General features: G+C 43.8%; 1 protein-coding gene and 1 long non-coding RNA gene across 4 annotated transcripts; one reads left to right on the forward strand and one right to left on the reverse strand.

Moving 5' to 3' along the window:
- The first annotated feature begins 1,975 nt into the window (after window positions 1-1,975).
- CAPSL (calcyphosine like) lies at window positions 1,976-20,987 on the forward strand. 3 transcript variants are annotated; one of them, XM_056324503.1, is made up of 6 exons: window positions 1,976-2,257; window positions 7,608-7,744; window positions 8,578-8,755; window positions 9,664-9,873; window positions 12,110-12,250; window positions 17,970-20,987. In XM_056324503.1, exons 1-5 carry the CDS (start codon window positions 2,144-2,146, stop codon window positions 12,209-12,211), a joined length of 741 nt encoding a protein of 246 aa, XP_056180478.1. In that variant the 5' UTR covers window positions 1,976-2,143; the 3' UTR covers window positions 12,212-12,250; window positions 17,970-20,987. The 3 variants fall into 3 exon arrangements, with proteins under 3 accessions (XP_056180478.1, XP_056180477.1, XP_056180479.1); XM_056324502.1 differs by lacking the exon at window positions 17,970-20,987 and having other exon boundaries at window positions 1,977-2,257; window positions 12,110-12,765; XM_056324504.1 differs by lacking the exons at window positions 1,976-2,257; window positions 17,970-20,987 and adding an exon at window positions 3,503-3,683 and having other exon boundaries at window positions 12,110-12,765.
- On the reverse strand, window positions 4,666-17,424 carry LOC130142483 (uncharacterized). Its single transcript, XR_008819425.1, has 5 exons — window positions 14,874-17,424; window positions 14,318-14,417; window positions 9,758-11,981; window positions 7,917-7,982; window positions 4,666-7,120 (listed from the first exon to the last, which is right to left on the reverse strand). It is a non-coding gene; the product is annotated as an uncharacterized LOC130142483 (long non-coding RNA).

Below are 20,987 nucleotides of genomic sequence, written 5' to 3' on the forward strand. Positions count from 1 at the left end.
CAGCTAGCTGAGATCTCCTCTCTGGCTTTGGTTCCCTTCTCTTTGTCCTCTTCACTGAGGACAGATTGTTCTGGTTTTTGTTGCAACAAGCTGCAGACTGCTTTCCTGTTCTTCCTTACCCTGTCCCCTCTGCAACGATGAAGCACAGCTTTTCAGCGTCAAAAGCTATTTGATCCTGCTAAACACTGGATCCAATTAACTGTTCTCTTCTCTGAAGAAAAGAGAAGGGGCTGAGCACAGAAATTTCTCATGCATGTCAGACCTCCAGTGATTGTTTGACTGTGGTTGACAGGAGATTGTCAATATTTTTGAGAAATGTGAGAGAATAAAAAAACTCAAACCCCCACAACATTGGGTTTTTTCCACTTTGTCTGAAATCTTTAAAAACCTGAAGTTTCATTATTTCAAGGTGGGGGATAAAAATAAATGATATTTAGTAAACACTAGTTGCCAAACCTCTAAAAAAGATGAAGTGTCTAGTGTTTTTGCTTTCCCTTCTCCATCTGAAAACAGATCTGTGGTAGATTCACAAGAAAAAAAAAATATTTCAAAATAACTACCCTCTTCTCTGGAATGACCCTGATCTCAAGTCAACTGAAAGAACTTGTCAAGCAACGTGCCTCTAACAGCAGGCATAGTGCTAAAAACAAATAATATCTGCTTGTGCTTCCCCGGCATGAGAGGACAAGGTAAAGGCAAGGAACGCTGAGGACGTGTAGCTGGGCCGCGGCATCCATTGGCCAGGTGCTGCCGGCACTGTGCACTCTTTGGGCTGGAAAGGCTCCTCAGCTTGGAGCGGTGAGCTGGTGAGGGTCCCTGCAGTGGGGTCAGACCCATGTGGAGACACTGGACTGTGTCTCCTGCGAGCAGAGCTGGGGACCGTCCCCAGAAAGCAGGTTGGACATGACCACCCTCTTTGGAAGGAGTCCAGTAGCATGGGCATGGTCTGCATATGCCAGCTGGTCTCAGCTCTGGAAAACCATCATGAGCACAATTAATTTCAGCTGGATGACTACAAACCGCATGGAGACAGCATTTTTGGATATAAATGCATCATATTTAGGTTACAAGTTCAATTTAATTGGATTATAGCTTGGTTTAAAATCAGAATACTTTTCCCTTGACAATGTTACTTACCCCGTGGGGGTTTCTTTTTTGGTGTATATGAAACTTTCTCGGTTGTAATGGCAGGAGAAACCCTAGAGGCTTGAGGCTTACTCTGTAGGATTAGTCTCCTTTGGTGAATAGTGTTCTGATGCTTCATGCTTGCTTTTTTAAATTTTTTTTTTTTATATCTGCTTATTTAGTTGTATTGAAAATTAAAGACCCTGCTGATTCCCCTACCAAATGGATGTATTCGTAGCTGCATTTCTCATGGCTGGACAACTTATGGGCAGTGATGGTCACAGGTCACAGATTACATTAAGAAACACAGCTAGTGTATGTAAACTAATGAGAAAATACTCAGTGGCTTCTCTCTTTGAGACACTTCTTATAATGCTTATAAAGCATTTCCTTTACCTTATTTCCTACCCAAATTAAACAAGAAACCCGAATTTTTGGAAACTTAGACAAAATCTCAGTCTCTGTCATGAGTGTACAGATTATATTAGATCTCATGGGTTTTTCTTACTAGATTCAGGCCATTTCTGAACCACAAACGAAACAGACAGTTCAGGCTGTTCAGACTGAACAAAACCAAGAATAAACCGGTATGTATTCAGAGCTAGTTAGAAAGCGAAGAGGAAAAATTCCACAGTTCTGATGAAATCTTTCTCTCTTTCATGATAAATTCTGCATTCAATGAGCTCTGCTTACAGCTTTGAGCACAGTCACAGAGCAGGTACAATCAAATAAACTTAATCACAGCCTGATGCAATCTGAGATACCTGAAAGCACATTAATTATTGGTCAGGTTCGTAACTCGTTAACCAGCTCAGACATGGCACAGTCCAGTTTTCAGAGGAGTGTGTAGAAGGTAGAGTGAAAATCTGTGTGTGTAGGTGTATGCATGGGCTCAGTGGCAGAGGGCAGGAAAGGCAGCAGAAGGCAGTTGAGCATCCACATGTTAAATTAACTTATTATTTTGCTTTCAAGAGCCCATCCTTGCTGTTCTAATCTACACGCACCCCTCTGAAAGCCAATGCCAATTCTGCACCTGAAGAACTGCTTTACTCAGGTGGAATGCCAAATTGCAAGGACCAAGTTGTTCAGTGAGAATCATCTCTCCATCTCCAGTCCTCAGTACTTTTGCAGGGTACGTTTTGCCTTTGCAGGGTGTGTGGGAAGACAACAGGGGCAACTCCTCTCGTGCTGGCAATCAGGTGGTATGTGCAGCCCCTTATCTATCCTGTGTTCCCAGGAATCCTCTGGAAATCAATAAACAACAAAGATACCAGGAAGGGGGATGTTACCTTGTCACAAAGTCAGTATTTTTGAATCACTGATTGATTAAATAAGCATTATTTCCTGCTTGTATGTTACAATCACTTGCTAGATGAGAGATACGAAGTGTATACAAAGTCTTGCACAAGCTACAGTTTAGTACCAGGAAGTACCTGTTGATGAAAGATAAGCAGCCGTCCAGGATGCGAATGCAATTGCCTAAAATAATTTTCTGCTTTTGTCAGGAAATGATGCACTTATTTGTCCTTGCTCACTGTTCTATCTATCCATGGCCAGAACTGAGCTCTTTCTCTCCATTTCCGACTGGCTCTCGAGCCAACTTGTACAAGCTGCCATCAGCCCTGATCCTGTGTATTCAAGATTGCTGCTGCCCAAGAGGGCCAGGGAGCATAACCTAGGCTATATTTCACCCCTGATGAGCCTATCAATACATTGACTCCTTCTCCGAGCGTTACGCTGTGTCACTGATAACGTTTGTGACCTTCTCAGGCAGAGTTGTTAATAGCTGTGTCTAGGCAGAGAGCGATTTTTCTGCATCATATAGATGTTCTACCTTTCCAGTTTTCTTCTTGCTGTGGACGAACACAGCCTCAGTGTCTCCCTGGAGGCTCTCATCATCAGTCGGTCTACAAAATGGCAGTTAAACAACAGGAAAAAATACACCACCAACTTGTTTTTTAAGAAACAGAATCAATAGGCTTTTACTCCTGCTGTGTTTTGAGTAAAGGATTGAACCAGCAAGTTTTTCAACTCTATCAACTATAGAGCAGAGAAACGTCATCAAAACACAGCCATAGCCAACGCTGGCACGGTGATGCTGCACTGTCCTGTGAGCATCCCCAGGTATCTCGGTGAGGGTCAGCACAAGGTGTATCCCGCTTTCCCCCACCAGCCGGTGTGGGCAGAGAGAAGAACTAAGGCGTTGATTTAAAAAGAGGTTAAAGAAAAGGACTCTTGCAACCCAACAGCAATCACCTAGGGAAGCAGTGTAATTGCAGGCTGGGCCAGCCAGCCACCAGTGTCACCTTGGAGACCGGCTGGTAAACTCCAAAAAAGCGGGGGGGGCAAGGCAGCCTGGTGTGTAGGTGTGTAAACAAGTCAAACGAGATGGACGAGGAAGCTCTGCTGTGAGCTCAGGTCCCTTCATCCCCTCCACTTCCCACCCGATCCCGGCGAGAGCCTGGGAGCTGAGAGGCAGGTGGGGCACGACGCTGTCCCAGCCCCCCGACACCTCCCAGGTCCTGGATAGAAACCCCGGGTGCAGAATAGCATTGCAGGTAAAGGATTTTGTCTCTTGTTCGCTAGCTTACGCTGAGCTTCTCTGATCAGTTGAGCTTGTGGTTCAGCCAAGAGTAGGGGATTTTTGTATACATATACCATTTAATATATATTTTGCAATATATATATGGGGGGGGGGGGGGAAGGCAAAACAGCAAGAGCAGTAATGGCCCACATGCTAGAAGATGGGAGTAAGATGATGCTGCAGATGGTGGAGGGGCACAGGGGAGGCTGCTTACAGTAGGGTCAGTGGGGCTGGGGAGCCAGATTTTTAGGGAGGTGTTAAGATGATTGCCAAATACTCACAAAGTTTTCAAGCTCTGAATAATTTAATGAAATTATTAGGAAGAAACCCAGTGCCTGCCATCAGTTTAGGCCACTCGGTCTACTCCCAGACTCTGAGCTTTTCTGCTCAGGAGTGGTGTGTGACCCATGCGCTTGGCCAGGACAGGAGCTCTCAGGAGCCTGCAATGATCCGGAGGGCCGTAGGGGTTTCTGCCTGCCTCGGGGGGGGTGTTTTTCAGTATTTTCATAGGAGGCTCTTGGGCTCAGCTGAAGGATAACGTATAAACAAATGGTGCTGAGCTTAGATTAAATCTGACCCTCCAGGTTTAAGCTTCAGGCTTAGAGGGGTATAAAAGGAATCTGGCTGCTGAACAGCCTAAGGTTTGCCTGGAAGAACCCAACTTAAAATTTCAGGTTTTGTATTTGTTAGTAAGAAATGCAGGCATTTCTGTTCAGCCTGCACAACACAACTTTGCCCATAGAAACGAACAGTGCTGAGAACGTGGGGTATTGTAATTGCTCATAGCCCAGGCTGTTAGGCAAAACAAAACTCTCTAGCGTTCAGAATTGAATTAACCAGCCCCTTTTTCATTTCACCGTGTGAGACATCTGATGATCTTGGAAGAGATATAAGAATTAAAACCATGCAAAATTATGGCTATGACCTTTTCTTGTTTTATTAATGGTTATCATTACATAACGCATAAGTTATACAGAGAACTGTTCAGCAAATCCTGAATGTATCTTTAATTACTTCATATAATCAAAAAAGGGGCAAAGCAAAATGAAAGGAGAGGAGACAGTTCACATGGTGTTATTCCTCCATCCTTGCTCTGATTCAGAATCTGTTCTTACAATGCAGTATTGTCTTTTAAAAGCATAGGAAGGGTTTATCTCTAGCTTAAACCAGCAGCCAACAGAAATAAGGAAGTGGTAGTAGATGTGTTACTATGGACCAGGGTGTCTGGCATCCAATAAGGTTTATATTTAACTGTTTTTCTGTATTTATTGAATGCATAGAAAGTGATTCTCAAACATATGCTGCTGTGTGACACAGGAAGCCAGGTCATGTTTAAAAGGCTTTAGTGTAATCTATAATCACATTACAGACTTTAATTGCCGAGTTTTGTATAGCAACATGGTGTTGGTGATTTTGTTATTGAACGTTACAGAGAATGGAGATTTGTAAAGAGCAGCAGAAATATTTGCTATTAGTGTTTTTAAACATGATACTAGGGGAAGAAATGCAAATATCTCAGCCTATGGCATTAGTGAGATTATTAGTGTGCTCTGTCCCACTTCAAAAGGAACACTGGAAAAAAATGGAAAAGTTCAGCAACAAGACCAGAATACCTGACAACTGGAGACTCATTTTGTAGCAAGAGTCCTAAGCTCTGTCTCATTACTTAACCAAACAGAATTTAGAAGGCACCTTCAGATATTTACATCTGGACTTATTTTTAATAGAAAAGTCTTTAATCTAGTAAAAGAAAGTAAACCAGCATTTAATGATGGGGGAAATTCAGACTAGAAACAAAGAACGTATTTTAAAATGAAAATGATTCAATACTGGAACAACTTAGCCTAAAGATGGTGAGTTCTCAGCTAGAAGTGCTTGTAGGTGTAGGAGAAAACCATACTTAGAGACAACGGAGGATTGGACAGTTTCAGTGGCTTTTATTGAGGTACAGGAGATCGTAACAGATACCATATCAGATGATCCTTCCCTAGCCTCAATTCATGAGTCTCACTGCAATGGTTACTTGATGCATATTACAGTATACTGGAAATGCCTGCACTGAACCCAAGGCAAGGAGCTACTACACTCTTTGCACGCTGTGTGTTTGTGTAGATTTTTGCAGTGTGCAGTGGAGACAAATGATGTCATCATTGGTGTCAGATCTATATAAATGCATAACATAGTATAGAGGCATACTGCACAGTGCTGTGCATGTATGCATTGTGCACTTGTATATAGATATACAGGAATTATATATATAAGCTACAGTATATAACTGTATAATTTAAATATAGTTTGTGTCTATGTAACCTCACCATATTTTATATTCTTGCCAGCTAAACATCTCCCCTTAAGGACAGGTCATTGTTTGCAGAAAACATTTTTGACTGCTGATCTCACACAGCTGTAAGGTCTTTCTGGTCACTTGTTAATGAGTTTCTGGAAGAACTTTGCTCTTCTGGCTGAAAAAAAAGCTGGAACAGTCTCTTTTTGTGCCACTCTAGACTTCTACAATAAACTAGCACTGAAACCATTTTGAGGTGAACCAAAACATTTTATTTTTCTCTTTTTCCAAGCCCAGCTGGTGTTGTCTGAAGGATTCGCAAAAGTGAGCACACATGACATTAACAGCTGCCACAGCAAATGCTCTCTAGACAGGAGTGGAGTAGTTAAGATGGAACAGTTTGACTCCGTGTTTCTCAGAAGCTTTCTCTGACCGTTTCAGTTCACACTTCTGCATGTGCAACGACAAGAGGACTGGAAGTGCAACGTGCACTGATGATGCCTCACAGGGCCACCCATCTTCATCTCCCCAACCCAGAGCACCCTCAGCAGAGCACCCAGTGCCCTCTGAGCCAAGAGCCCTGCTGTAACTCAGCCCAGCCCTCTGTGACTCTTCCATGCTCTGATCCCATGATACTTTAAAGGCTGGAAAATATTTTGAGGGCCTTCATGACTGCAGATCCAGCAGCCAGGCTAAGGAGTGACAGTCTTGGCCCTGAACATGTGCCCAGGGGCCAGGATACAGTGTGCCCCTGGAATGTCACCATGGGCATGGGCAGCCTTGTTGCTCTTAGCACTAGGCACAAGTGATCCCTGAGGGAGAAGTGACCCTTTGCCAGCCCCGACATGCTGCTCTTGGTGGTGCTGTTGCAGTGCTGCAAGTCCAGAGTTGCTTTTCCCACTTTTTATTCCACTGTCTTCCTCTGAGGGAAGCTTGAAGGCTTACGTGAGGGCTGGCAGGGTCCTGAAATCCAAGGGTGCTAAATGCTGTGCAAGTTTAAGTTATTAACTTGTTCTGCAGTTGTGTTAAAACAGCGAAGATGTCATCAGTAGGCGAGGTCAGGTCTTGGGCTGATTGCTGCTGCTCAGATGTGCAATGGGAGCAGGTCCTGCTCTGGAAAATCAGGACTACAGTGGGACAAAAGCAAACATAAGAAAAAGGTCCTCACCCAGGACAATTTTTTCTGTCACAGCTCTGCCTGTGGGCAAATGCAAACTGCAAACCTGTCCAGGCTGAGGGGGCTCAGTGGGGCTGCCGGGGGTGCAGGGGCAGCAGTGCTTCCCTGAGTGTGTCCACCGGCTTTCACTGTGTGCGTACACTGTAGGCAGCAAATGCTTACCCACATGTTCCTGTTTGTGTCTGGGCTAATCACATATATTACGTCTGGGTGGCTGGCTGAGCATTCCTTTCAGGACTGGTGGCCTGGATTGGCAATTTCCCCTTCTGGTAGAATGATATAAGGAAAAAGAAATAGAGGCTCAAAACAAGTCCTCATGAAAGAGTTGCCAGTACTTTGCAAGTGGGGGATCTGGGATACTCCATATGCTAAAGCAGGTCTCAGCTCTCTGCTCTGTGTATGTGAATCCATGCCATATGAGTGCTTTGGTCTTCCAGATGCCGGGCACAGCAAGGCATGACCGAGAGATGGCAATCCAGGCTAAAAGGAACCTGTCAAAAACCACTGACCCTGTAGAAAGGCTTCGTCTGCAGTGTTTAGCAAGGGGATCTGCAGGCATCAAAGGACTTGGCAGGTGAGTCTAAGAAGTCAAATCCATTATTCGTCCTAATAGTTCTGGCTGCAAGAGGCTCAGGGACTAAGCAGGGACCAAAACTTGAGTTTTCTGGTTCCAATGCAAATGCCATAACCCACAGAGCCTAGGCTTGGTGCTCCTGTGTCTTGGGAGACAAGACTGAACTGCTCACCTGTTTAAGGACCAGGAACCATGAATCCCTCACAGTAAGGTGCTTCCTTGAGACCCAGAACAACTCCTGCCAGGGAGAGAGTGGGAACATCAAACATCTCTCTCTTTGGAATTTTCTGTAATTATCTCAAGTATCACAATACTGGGAATTTTGCGCTTCCTTTCTTTTGGGACGTGATTCCCTTGGGTGTAATGGCCTGTTAGCTGTCCAGTCTGACTAGACTGCAGTCACCCATGTGGGTCTCCCCACCCCTAGGACAGGGCAGGTACATCACACCCTGAAGCCCCTCCTGGGACCATAAAACACAGAGGGACCCTATGTGACCAGCCAGAATTCATCTACATGCCCAGCTTTTAGATGGCTCAGTGTATAACAAATAGAAGACTCCTCCAGTTGAGGCAGCCTTCACCTCGTTTAACTTCAGCTGTGTAATGTTCAGGCACCAATCTAAGCAAGTCATCTCTGCTGTCAGTAAGCGTGGGGTTTTTTGGCTGGGTTTTTTTCTTTCCTCCCTCTTTTTTTTTTTTTCTTTCTCAGAAGACCGTACAAGGGGGAAATGTTATCTCAGTAAGGTGTCCCTGTGCTCTGGCGCTGTGCTAAACCGCTGCAGCATTCTGCAAGTTTTCCTATGCATTTTCCTCAAATTGCACGTATTCCACAGAGTATTTCGGATTATGGATGATGACAACAGCAGGACCCTTGATTTCAAGGAGTTTGTGAAAGGATTAAATGATTATGCCATGATGATAGACAAGGAAGAAGCACAGGAGATTTTCCGGATATTTGATAAAGATGGCAGTGGAACAATTGATTTTGATGAATTTCTTGTTACACTGAGAGTAAGTCTGGAAATTTTTGTTATTGCTGCACCAAATGGAGAAAAAGCCTTGGTTCGTCATTAGCTGAACACAAAACACAGTACTTTTCTTTGCCTTAGTAATTAACAAAGCCTACAGGTCTATTTAAAAAATCAGTAACTCTTGAGAAGTTAAAATATTCTATTTTTATCTAAATACGCTAAAGAAGAAAATCACCTTAAATAACACCTCTGTGTATTTGAGGGCTCAGAAGACAACATGTCTCTGCAATTTATTGGCAAGATGTAAGGCTCTTCATGAATAGAATAGAAAAGAATAGTTGCAAATAAATGGTTGTGATTTTTTTTTTATTTATTAATTACTGTCTTGATTTAGGTACTTAAATTCCTATATTGCAATCTGGGTACCTCAGTGGTTCAGTCCATTAATCTCACTTCTTTAGCTGTCATTTTAAGATGCATGAACAAATCCAGTGCTGCCTTTCTCTAATCAGTGACAATGTGACTGATTTTGGTTGGATTCTCTTTGCTCTGCTGGAGGCTAAGCAATCAAGAAAGACAATAGTGCTTAGAGTATTTAGTAATCTCGTGATAAATATTTAAAATGGGTAAACCAGAAAATTGTTCTAGGTAGCATTTTCTCTCTTACTGTCCATTTACTATTGTATTGATAAACACTGAATAGTCTTGATAACACTGCTTTTTTGGTGATATACTATCCTTCCTACCTCATGGACAGTGTAGACTGTCAACAGTTTGTTGTCTCAAGTGCCTTGAAACAGGTTTATTATTACAACATGTTTACTAGTATTAATTATGTTTACTATTTCTTATTAAATGGGTTTACAATATACAACAGCAGTTACTTGAATTTGGAACGGGGCAAGTAGCTGGCAGAAATAAAATGATTCTGTTAATATTTCTTTACAGCCTCCCATGTCAAAGGCAAGAAAAGAGATTATCATGCAGGCATTTAGGAAGTTAGATAAGACCGGAGATGGTGTCGTAACAATTGAAGACTTACGGGGGGTGTATAACGCAAAGCATCATCCCAAATACCAAAATGGAGACTGGACAGAAGATCAAGTTTTTAGGGCCTTTCTGGATAATTTTGATTCACCCTATGACAAAGATGGGAAGGTAAGTGAAACACGTAATGACAAGCCATGAGATCACCATCTGACTCAGCATTTGACTTAAACTATTAAATGTAAGAGTGACTGCAGTACAAACGTGCATTTGCCACACATTTATGGGGGAAAGTAAAATACGTGTAGGACTGTTGGTGTAGGTTGCTTATGCATTCGGAGGCAAAGGGGCCTTTGCAGGAGGTGCAAGGGTAGACAGACATGAGATTGCATTTACAGGCTGGTAGCCTTAATACTCTACTTTCATAGGTTAGTCTAAGTACATCTTCACTCTAACCCACACAATTGCTGATTTTCAAGATCCACATAAAAAACGAAGGGCTTTTCATTTCTTAGGAGAAAAAATACCAGGATCCAGTTCAAAAGCAGGTTCCCTAATACAAGGAATACTTCACAGTTAGCATGTGTAATTACTGAGTCACTTGACTTGGAAATTGGTGCATAACAGAGATAGATCTATCCACGGAGAGCTGGAGGGAGGGTGGGGTTGGGGGGCTGCCACAAGCCATGTCCCGTGAGAAGACACTAGCTGTGGCAAGGCTGGGAGCCCTTCCTACCTCTGCTTCTACCCTCTGTGGCAGGTGCAAAGCCTGGGCACCTCCTGTGACAGACTCCTTATGCATTCGCTTTCTAGCTGTCTCCGAGCCAAGCACACTTTGTTTCCCCTTGTTTCGTGTCTGCAAACTTCCTTGGTCTGAAAGTACAGGTCTGACCAACTCAGAGCAATCACGGATCTCTGCTATTCACATAGGGACATTCTCAGTCCAAGCTGTTCATGATAACAAACTAGATAAGGTTTCATCGGTGCTTTGTGGAATGTCTTTAAACACTTCACACTTCGGAGGTTGCACCTGGGTTTTCATGGCAGCACTACACTGGTGACTGTTACCTGTCTAGTGGCTGGCTACTACCCCCAAGTCCTCCACTTGCTTTGTTTCCAACAGACAGGCTCTTAGTTTGTAGGGAGGTGATGTTTTTTATTTCCCTCAGGTATAGCTTTGCACTTTCTAGAGCTGAATTTCATCCCTTTCCTGTTCTGTCATCCTCAGAGGTACCAGTTGCGTGTGTTGTCCTCTTTCTTCTCTGCAGCAGTGGTGACGTCTAGCAAACCTCAGACAAAATATTTCTGGGGTTTTGTGCCAAGGTCATACACAAACACATTAAATGAGTCCCCAGAATGATCCTCGACTAGTTCAGTGCCTTGTACTTCATAAATGCTGCAGTGTTTAAGCTTACAGGAAAGTTACTCTGAGCACCCACTTCTTGCTCAGCAATCCTGGTATTAAATTGCAGTTTGTTCTGAGAACTGACTGTGACTTTCCTGCGCTGGAATCAGAGTCACTAATGACTCTGGTATAGCTAAACACCTGAAATGTTTTTTAGCAGAAATGCCTCAAGGCTAAGCATCTGCTAGAGAGGTCCTCTTCACCATCACCTCGCTAGGTGCCTCTGAAACAGGCAGGGTCAGTGAAGCTTGTAATCGATTCCTAATGGTAGGACAGTTTGCAATGTTAGCCTCTCCCCGTTGCCACATTTTACCTAGCTCTCAAATGCACAGCACAGTAGGAGCAAGTATTTTTCCATGTGATGTTAATTCAAACAATGATCTATACAGGTCAAGAGTTAAGGCATCACAAGAAACATGCACTGTTTGTATCTGCTAATCTGATTTTTTTATTTTTAAAATTGTCATTTTAAAACCCATTCAACTTCAAAATACCTATGAAAGGTATTAAAAACTCTCAGGTATTTGAAAGAATGTTTGGTTCTTTAATTGAACCTTCTTTAGAGCAATGATATTTTCTCTCCGTTTAATGGATATGAAGCTCCTAGCTGCCTCTGCGTTGCACCAGAAACACCCTCTACTTTTTATTAATAATAATGCACAGAACCAGATTATAGCATCCCTGGAAAAGGAAAGCATTAAAACATTTGTCTTCTTGGTCAGCAATGATTTTAACTTCAGTTCCTGGTAAGGTTAGTTTAACTCTGCATGTTTCATTTCCATCAAGTGTTCCTGGAGGACAGTAGCTCTTAGTTCTAGCAAAGCGAACTTACACAAATTTTGTGTCTTCATTCTTCATGTCAGGTTGCTTTACACTAGCAACAACAAAAAACAGCAAGTGTTACATTTCTTTTAGAGTTTTTCTCAATGTGTGTTTTTGACTTACAGCATTTAAAAAAAAAAAAAAAGGTTAATTTTCCTGTTTTAAATCCTTCTGTCTCAGGTCACAACAGAAGAATTCATGAACTACTATGCAGGCGTCAGCGCTTCAATAGACACAGATGTCTATTTTATCATCATGATGAAGAATGCTTGGAAACTCTGATCATATGACTAAAGAAGCAAGACTTTACTTCTACCATTTGTAGGTTCCCATGATTAAGTGTATGCGCAACACCACGCTCATTTTCTGTAATATCAGCTTCCAGTAACTGTGCCAATTACAGTCAGTCTGCAGAAAAAATTTCCAGATGTTTTGGTAGGCTCAGCCTTAGGGGATTGGAGTGTAATCAGAGAGCAGATCTGGCTCCACGAATCTGCCCCTTTCCTCCCTGCACCCCTGACATATCTTTTCTTTCCTGTGATGAGCTCCTTCTCAGCCATCCGCAGTAGATCCCTGTGGCTCCTGGATGTATCCCCTCCTCCAGTGTTAGAAAAAGCTCTGTTCAACAGAGGGTGCAAGAGGAGGAAACTGAAATATTCTGGTAGGGTGGTGGTTGGGGGCAGACTGTTATGAGCATGAGGCAGCCTGTCCCAGGAGGGTCACGTAGCCTTCTCTGCTGCAGCACTGCAGGAGCTCTTGCCTTCTTGGGTCTCAGTTGTGGGGTGGAGCAACTGCTCAGCTCACCGCTGGGAACATTTCCCAGTGCCAGGAGGCTGGAGGGAGAAGCAGATTGGGAAGAGGAGACGTGGACCAGAATAAATGCAAAATGATCTTTAAAGCCCTGTTTTCTCCCTGGCTTACTAGTCAGTATACAGGCATTTTTCCTGTGCATGCCTTGTTTCAAACCTCCATGGACCTGCTTATAGCTTTTTTTCCCTCTTTCATTTCTTTCTTTTTGTAATTTGAGATCATATCACTAATATTTTTCTTTAAAGGGCATATATGTGCTACAGTATTTTCTTCTCACTGTTCCTGGAACATTTACTGGTCTGGTAGCTGTTGCTGTACACACCTACACCAAAAGCTGCTTACTACTTTTTATATTTATACTGGTTTATGACCAAGCTTGACTTCAGGGAACTTTCTGGGAACCCAAGAACTCGTCACTTTCTTGTCTTGTCATCGCCTGAAAAAACGATGGGGACCTCCCCTCCTGGTCACACCAATGAGGCTGTCTCAGTTCTGAGATCTTCTGTCCTTTCCTCTTACAGAGAGTGGGAAAATGGTGCACAAAGGAAACTGTTAAAAAAAAAAAAGAAAAAAAAAAAAGAAAAGAAAAAAGAAAAAAGGAAAAGAAAAGGAAAAAATAAAAATAAAAAGTAAAATAAAATAGAAAATAAAAGAAAAAAGAAACGAAAAAGAAAAGAAAAAAGAAAAGAAAAGAAAAGAAAAGAAAAGAAAAGAAAAGAAAAGAAAAGAAAAGAAAAGAAAAGAAAAGAAAAGAAAAGAAAAGAAAAGAAAAGAAAAGAAAAGAAAAGAAAAGAAAAGAAAAGAAAAGAAAAGAAAAGAAAAAAGAAGAGACGAGAAGAGACGAAGAGAAGAGAAGAAGAGAAGAGAAGAGAAGAGAAGAGAAGAGAAGAGAAGAGAAGAGAAGAGAAGAGAAGAGAAGAGAAGAGAAGAGAAGAGAAGAGAAGAGAAGAGAAGAGAAGAGAAGAGAAGAGAAGAGAAGAGAAGAGAAGAGAAGAGAAGAGAAGAGAAGAGAAGAGAAGAGAAGAGAAGAGAAGAGAAGAGCGGGAGGGGTGCTGTCTAGTTATTCCTGCCTTGATTCCTTTTGTCTTCTTTCTTCTCTCACATCGTTGTGCTGCTGTCCCAGCCTGAGATGTTGCTGCTGTAGCAAGGAGTAAATGGCTCGTGTATGGCAGCATTTGCTCCATTTCAGGCTGGCAGCCAGCTAAAAGGAGTATAGGCTTATACACTGGACTTTCAGAAGAGCTTGACTGATGAATTCTCAGCTCTTACATAGCCTGGGCTGCTAACAGGTCAAACACTGAATTCCTGAGTGCTTGCTGCTCTGGTCCTGTGCAAATGCTGCTTTTGTTTTGTCCAGCTGTGATCTCGGTATGAGCAATACCTGTGTGCAGTTCCTTAGTAAAGGCTGTGCAACTCTATTGTTTTCTTTGATCTGTAAGTCTCCAGAAACTTGCATACTGGCTGACACTGGAAACTGGTGGAAAGTCTCTTTAAGATTGCCATCCATCATAAGAGGAGCCTTTACTTACTGCAATGCTGCTGAAGTGCCAACATACCTTACATGAAAAACAAACTTACTGTCGCATAGAGGCTGTACATGTCACGGCAGCTTGAGTAGAATCCATCTATTTCTTATTTATTAATTGGCTCCACAACAAGGTGTCATGTCATCTGTCTCCTGTGTTTCAAATAATAGGAAAGTAATGTGAATGGACTATGGGAATCGCAAAATGAAAGAAGTATTTCTTTCTGACATGCTATCTCACGTCTTCAGACCCCACAGTGATCTGTTGTGCTGATATTTAATCAAGTGCAATGAAATTTTTAATCTGAATAACTGCAAACAGTTTCTCTTTTCAGTGTTAATACTTTCCAATTTTACTGAATCCCAAATGCAATATCCCTTTTCAGAAGGGAGGAGTGGTACTGGAAGCAACTATGCAAGCAGCAGCATAGCTGGAGCCTGCAATGGCTGGGGAAAGCTCAGTGCCCCAGGGTGACATTTCTGCACTGAGCTTGACTAACAGGGTTTTCTGTGGGGACCTGAAGGACAGGAGCCAGGAGAGCTAAACACTCTCCTCCCGGTGGGAAGGCTCAGCGCCCACCCTGCAGGTGAGAGCTGCAGACAACGTACCATGGTGCCCTCAGAGCGCGTTCCCTGCTCCTTGGGTCTGCCTATGTGCGGACCTCATTGCTCACTGGACACATTTCTCAGCAGCAGGAGGACATTTTTCACAATGTAGTCATTTCAAAATTTGTGCAGAGTATGTTTCCAAGGGCCGGTTTCAGATTCCCTCAAAGTCAGTGACAAAGTTTCCTTTCACTTCCCTGGGAACAGAGTTGCTCCTCGGGCAACCTGAGTATAAACTGTTAACTGCAGAGAAGGTATAGTGCTTTAAGGAAAAAGAAAGATTAATGTGATTTTTCACTTGTAATCAGATGCTGTAGAAATCAAATTGGAATCTGTACTGTAAGAAATGTCATTTGATTAATATGGGTGCAAGTTCATGGAACAAACACAAATGTCGCATCAACTGTTAGGTAGTAGAATTTCTGCTAGAAGTGCAGCCATAATGACATACTGGGCGCACAAGCCTGAGATTCAGTAGAAGCACTTTGCAGAAGTGAAAAGCAAATTAAGGGGATTTGAACCAGACGTGAAGGGATATCAGGGCTAACAGCAGATGCCCAGAGCTGCCCTTCAGCCCTGCACTGTCCCTGTCTGCTGGGACTTGCTGCATTGTGATCTGGGACAGCCAAAATGAAGCCCAAATGCCTGTGTTCAGCTAAAGGCTGCTGTGTGCAGATGCTGGAGATAGGTGGTGATGCAGGCTGTCCTGTCAGTCTGTGGTTGCACAGTTCACATGGCAGATACTGAGAGATAGGTGGCAAGGCACGCGATCGTATCTGTCACTAACATCAAGACTGTCAGATCTTGGTTGGTGCTTCATGTTTGAAGCACTATTTCTTCTTTCTGATTGTGCAACAGATGCTAAACAGGATGGCACAAACCATAGGAACATCTGAGTCTGTAGGGCTGTCTGCCAATACCAGAGGCGAAGGTTTTGCCTGCACCTTGAGCTCCCACCTCCCCCATAGCACAGCACTTCACCAGGGATGCACTCTGCCCACCCTGCCAGGCAGCACCAGAGCTTGCTCCAAAGTGCTGGTGGAGCCCTGTCCCTCGTAGAGGGAAAAGGCTCCCTTACACCTCTCCCAAAACTCTGCCCCCACTCCCTACCTCTACCTGAGCCTTCAGAGCATCTCTGCGACACCCTCTTCCTCCCTCCCTGAAAGAGCACAAGGCACGGGAGCAGAGGGGCAGGGGACAGCCTCTGCCTTTGGTGTGTTCCCAAGGAACGGTGGCACTCCTGCAGCATCCTTTACTGCATTTTGGTTCTGCCACTTTTTTTGGCTTTGTGCTTTTATCCTGGAGGGTAAATTTTTAGCTGGATATAGTCCAGAGTTGTTGTTTGGCTCATGCTCTCTCCTGAAGCATAAACTTCTGGTTCAAGTGACTCAGTTTTAATGCAAGCCCCATTCACTGGCGTATATTCTTGAAATTAGACTACAAGGTATGTTCAACGATCTGACTCATTTTGTTGGTCTCCTGGCACAAAGCTGGTTTGACAGAGGCAGATGGAAGCAGCTGAGGGTTTTGCAGATTAAGCCACCTGCTCACATTGCTGTATAAAAGCCAACTTGGCTTTAAGTAACAGCTTTTGCACAGTACTGCCTCAAACCTCGGCAGCTGCTTGGGCAGAGCAGAGCTTTGCCATCCTAGAGCTGGGCTCATCGCCTCTGCTCTCACCGGCTGGCAGAAGGACCAAGCCTGGTGATTTCGGTTATTTTTCTCTCCCAGATCCTGTCCTCGACACCAGCAGCAGCAGCATGCTCAGCTTTCCCTGGTGACACAGATAATGCCAAGAGCAACCTGCTGTCATCGGCAGCTGCTCACTTTCTATGGCTTTTGCTATGGTTATAGCCCATCCTGTTTCTCTAGAAATCCCTTCTCATAGCCAGCCTAGGAGGAAGAGGTGAGCTGAAAGCACATTTCCCAGTGGGCTGTACTTCATACCAAGTCCTCAGGTATTGGTATTTGGAGCAACCTTGGTACATGGAGCAGCCCCCTGCCATACTGGTTTGCCCCAGCTGAGTTTGAAGTCTCTGTGGTTCCGAAGTGAGCATTGTTTTTTGGCTCTAGCATCTCTTCAGCTCCCATGCCAACAGAGGCTGTAGGAGGCAGGAGCACTGTAGGATGCAAAAGCATCAGCTCGCTGGTTAGCAGTTGACTCCAGGTGCAGCAGCCCTGTCGCTGCCAAAACCTGGACCCAGGCTTCCTCCCAGCCTGCAGAGTTGCCACTGATCCTAACAGAGGTTGCAGCTGGAGGACGGGGATGAGATCCAGACTTCATTGCACGTCTTGGCACACAGGGAAAATGAGAAAGCAAGGAAGTGCAATATTTTGTTAAAGTTAACTCAAGTCTAGTTTTCTGTGGAAAAGCACATATTGTGGTAAAATGTGAGCAGTGTTCATTTTCCATAGATAAATTTGTTCTTTTTTCACTGAAAACTTGATATTTTTGCCCAAAGCTGGAATTTATTTTTTTACTATTTTCAACTATCTTTTAGCATTCAAAATCTAGTGGGTTTGGGGGTTTTGTTGGGTTTTTTTGTGGGTTTTTTTTGTTAGTTTGTTTGTTTGTTTGTTGGTTGGTTGGTTGGTTGTTTTTTTTAGCTTATGTACATTTTCTGGAAAAAAATAGTGGATTTCTTTAGAGCAGTTCTGACTTTGTGGCAAAAAAAATATTCCTTTGGACATTTCCACCAATGCATTTCTACTTTGTTTCTCATTTTTTCTTGCTTGACTAACCTTTGGGGCTTTTTACATTCATTTGATAATGATGGTAATGTTGGACTAGTCTAATTTATGCAGGAAATGTCCTCAGGTCATGCCAGGGGGGCTTTAGATTGGATATTAGGAAAAATTTCTTCACCAAAAGGGTTGTCAATGGAACAGGCTGCCCAGGGAGGTGGTTGGGTCACCACCCCTGGAGGTATTTAAAAGATGTGTAGATGTGGTGCTTAGGGACATGGCTTAGTGGTGGACTTGGCAGTGCGAGGTTAATGGCTGGACTCAATGATCTTTTCCAACCTGTTCAATTTTATGACTTCATGCTTCTAATACTTATCAATAACTGAAATAACCTTTCTTAATACATTTTTTCAGGAAGTAGCAACAGCTCTGTCTCCCAATGCAAGAAACTCAGACCACTGACCTCAGTCTCATTGGACCAAACCCTGAGAGCTTGCTGTGGCAGCACATCCTAACATCAGATTAGGACAGTCTGAGCTAAAAATCAGACTTCTCTGGAAGATGCAGAAGAATTACTTGCAAAAGATGAGGATATGTTAAACATCTTACTATGGGCCACAGTGTATAGCCATCATACACATTGTAAACACCGTTTTTCTCATTCTTAGGTTACAAAAGATGAATTTCTGGACTACTACTCTGTAGTCAGTGCTTCTGTGGACAGTGATGCCTACTTTATTTTAATGATGAAGAAATCCTGGAAACTCTGACTTTTGCTTTCATTTGTCACAACTTCTTTGGGACCAGAGACTATACAGAAGTGAAACACTGTTTAGTTTGTTGTAGGTTTGATTTTCTTCCCCAGTTCCTGTCTGAGCAACGTTTTCGGAGCTGCATGATTTGGTGGCACTAACCAGTGTCCCATTGCTGGATGCTGACATGTGGCTTCATGTTTCAACAGGTGGCGCTTAAAAGCCAAGGAATCGTCAGCCTCACCGAAACCCAGAGCTGCCGAGCAAGCAAAGGGAGGGGAATAGTCGGTACAAATTAGCAATTGCATTTCCTGGCATCATGAGCTGTTTTCTTGTGTGCCTGTACATTAGATTTGTTTTGCCAATGTCCTGTTACACGGAGGAGTGCTAATGTGGGGAGGCTTCACGATGACAGTGTTAAGGAACTGTTCGACCCTAAAATAATTCTGCACAGAGATGGTAAGTCGTCTTTACGTCACATTTTAGCTGGGTTTAAAGGACAGCTTCAGAACCCACAGCCAAAGAGATAACTAGCTTGAGCCAAAAGCATACGGACTAAAAACGCTGCTGCTGCTGCTCCCCCACAGCAGCAGCACTGCAGTACGGCTGTATAAATACAAGCCTCCAAATCAATAAACACTTTTGCTAAGAAGCTTAGAAGGGGCTGAACTCCTGCCCTGCAGAAATACCTTGCCAGCATCACCAGGTCCCTTGCTGCCAGAAGGGATGGCTTCATGGCCAGCTTGTGCCTGCCTAACACCGCCCTGAGCTCAGCCGCGTGTCTCTGCAGCAGCGGTGGCCAGGCCACCTCTTCGCTGCTTGTGCTCTGGCAAAAACAGCTCCCCTGCCTCCCCACATTTAGCTGGTCTACCACCCCACTGGCACACACATTTTTGTGTGTTTTATCAGCCTGTCTTAATGAATGCACATAAGAGGAGAAGATTTGGTAAACAAACTAATAAATTCAGCAGGGAACAAGTATTGCCTTGAGAGGTAATTAACATTTTTCAGCATCATTAAAATTAGACTGTGACTCAGTGTTATAACTGACAAAAGATATTTTATTTCACAGATTAGCATCTGTGTGCTGCTAGGAGATGTTTGCATAGTGCAAATGAACTGCGCACTGCTGAGGGGAGAAACAAAGCCAGGAGAGAGCTGTGTTGTACCACAAGCGCAGGAGAGGTGGTGGGGCCTGATGTGTAAGTGTGGGGAGAGGAGCAGGCAGCTCCAGGCGTGGTGTCATGAAGCAGCTACACAGAAACCAGGGTCACCAAGCTGCTTGTGCGTGTGTGGCTGAGTATGACCACAGGAGGCAGAAAGGGTGGAGGAGGAAGGAAGGCTATGCTGAACTTCAAGAAGGTGCATGGAGTACGTGAAATCTGAGCTATACCCCTGTGCAGGTGTTGAGTCAGATGGGAATTTGTGAACAGCTATGGGGAAAACTCTGTCTTGTAGAATAAGGAAACTACTTGGTCCTGACCTGGTGAAGTGTTGTCAAGACCTAGCCATGGCTTTATCTCCATATATGTATCATGCATCTAAAAGCCAGCCATGGACAGAAGTATTTTTGGTGCTTCTTGCCTTGGTGCATGTTCAGATTTGTTTTTTTCCAAAAGGAAGCTGAAAGTTTCGTATCTCTATAAACCCATGAAATTTAAGTTGATGGCTATAAAATTGCACATGATGTTCAGGGATGCTGATCCTAGGCCTGCTCAAATATTGGTACTCAGCACCTGCAAAATAGTCAGGGACCAATTTTTCCAAAAGATTTAGTTCCCACCATTCAGGACAGATTGTCAAAGCTGAAGGAGACTGCTAGTCTCTGCATGCTTCAAAGCAGCCTAGTCCCTAGACACGGTGATCTCAGAGGAGCTCAGTGCTTGTGAAAGTTCATCTTGACAGGACTTGGCTGAACACCTCTGTAATGACCCATTTGTTGTCATTGGCTTGGAGCTGTTGGATGTGGTTCAATGAACAGGTTTAATGGCTGTTTCTGGGAGCCGAGGTCCTTCAGAAACCTTCATGCTCATCTCGAACCCTCCTTGATTTGGCTGTGCTTGCTGCTGCTCTCCTGGGAGGATACTTTTCTGGGTAGGCTTCATCATATGCCCAGGTGCATACAGGGAATGAGGTAACCCCCGTGTCTGGCATGAGTTAGCCTATATCCTCCACTAAGAAATACATCCCCCCTACACTGGGACGAACATAATTAACAAAAGGCTGCTTTGTTTTCTGTCAGTTACATACTTGTCAGCATTCAGCAGTGTATTAACAAAGCTCCATCTCTGAAGACAGGCTATATGGGACTTTGCCTTACTGTACACATACATACACTGTACATGATACATACTATCACAAGCCTATGGGCTTTTTTTTTTTTTCCCCGGTGCTTGTTGTGTAGACTCATGGCTGTACCCAAGGGCTTGGGCAAAGCTTCTGGCTTGCCTGAGTGAGAACGAGCCACTGGCAGGAGATCAGCTTCACCTGCCTGATTCCCAGAGCTGTTCCCTCTCTGCTTTCTGGCTAACGAGGATTGGATGGCAATCAAAGTCCAAAGGCTGAACAAAGGCATGCCCAGTACAAAACATAGGGACCGGAGCTGTAGAGAGGCTTCCCTGGCTCACAAAGTGGTGGTGGTAAAGGGAGGGTGATACTTGCTGTTGTCCTGCAGTGCTTT

This window comes from Falco biarmicus, chromosome Z (assembly GCF_023638135.1).
Source record: "Falco biarmicus isolate bFalBia1 chromosome Z, bFalBia1.pri, whole genome shotgun sequence".
In the NCBI taxonomy this organism is placed as follows: domain Eukaryota; kingdom Metazoa; phylum Chordata; class Aves; order Falconiformes; family Falconidae; genus Falco; species Falco biarmicus.

Coding starts and splice junctions, on each gene's coding strand:
- CAPSL (XM_056324503.1), top strand. CDS start 2,144: ATGCCAATTCTGCACCTGAAGAACTGCTTTACTCAGGTGGAATGCCAA. Junction 2,258..7,607: donor GTCCTCAGTACTTTTGCAGG/GTACGTTTTGCC, acceptor TTGGTCTTCCAG/ATGCCGGGCACAGCAAGGCA. Junction 8,756..9,663: donor AATTTCTTGTTACACTGAGA/GTAAGTCTGGAA, acceptor ATTTCTTTACAG/CCTCCCATGTCAAAGGCAAG.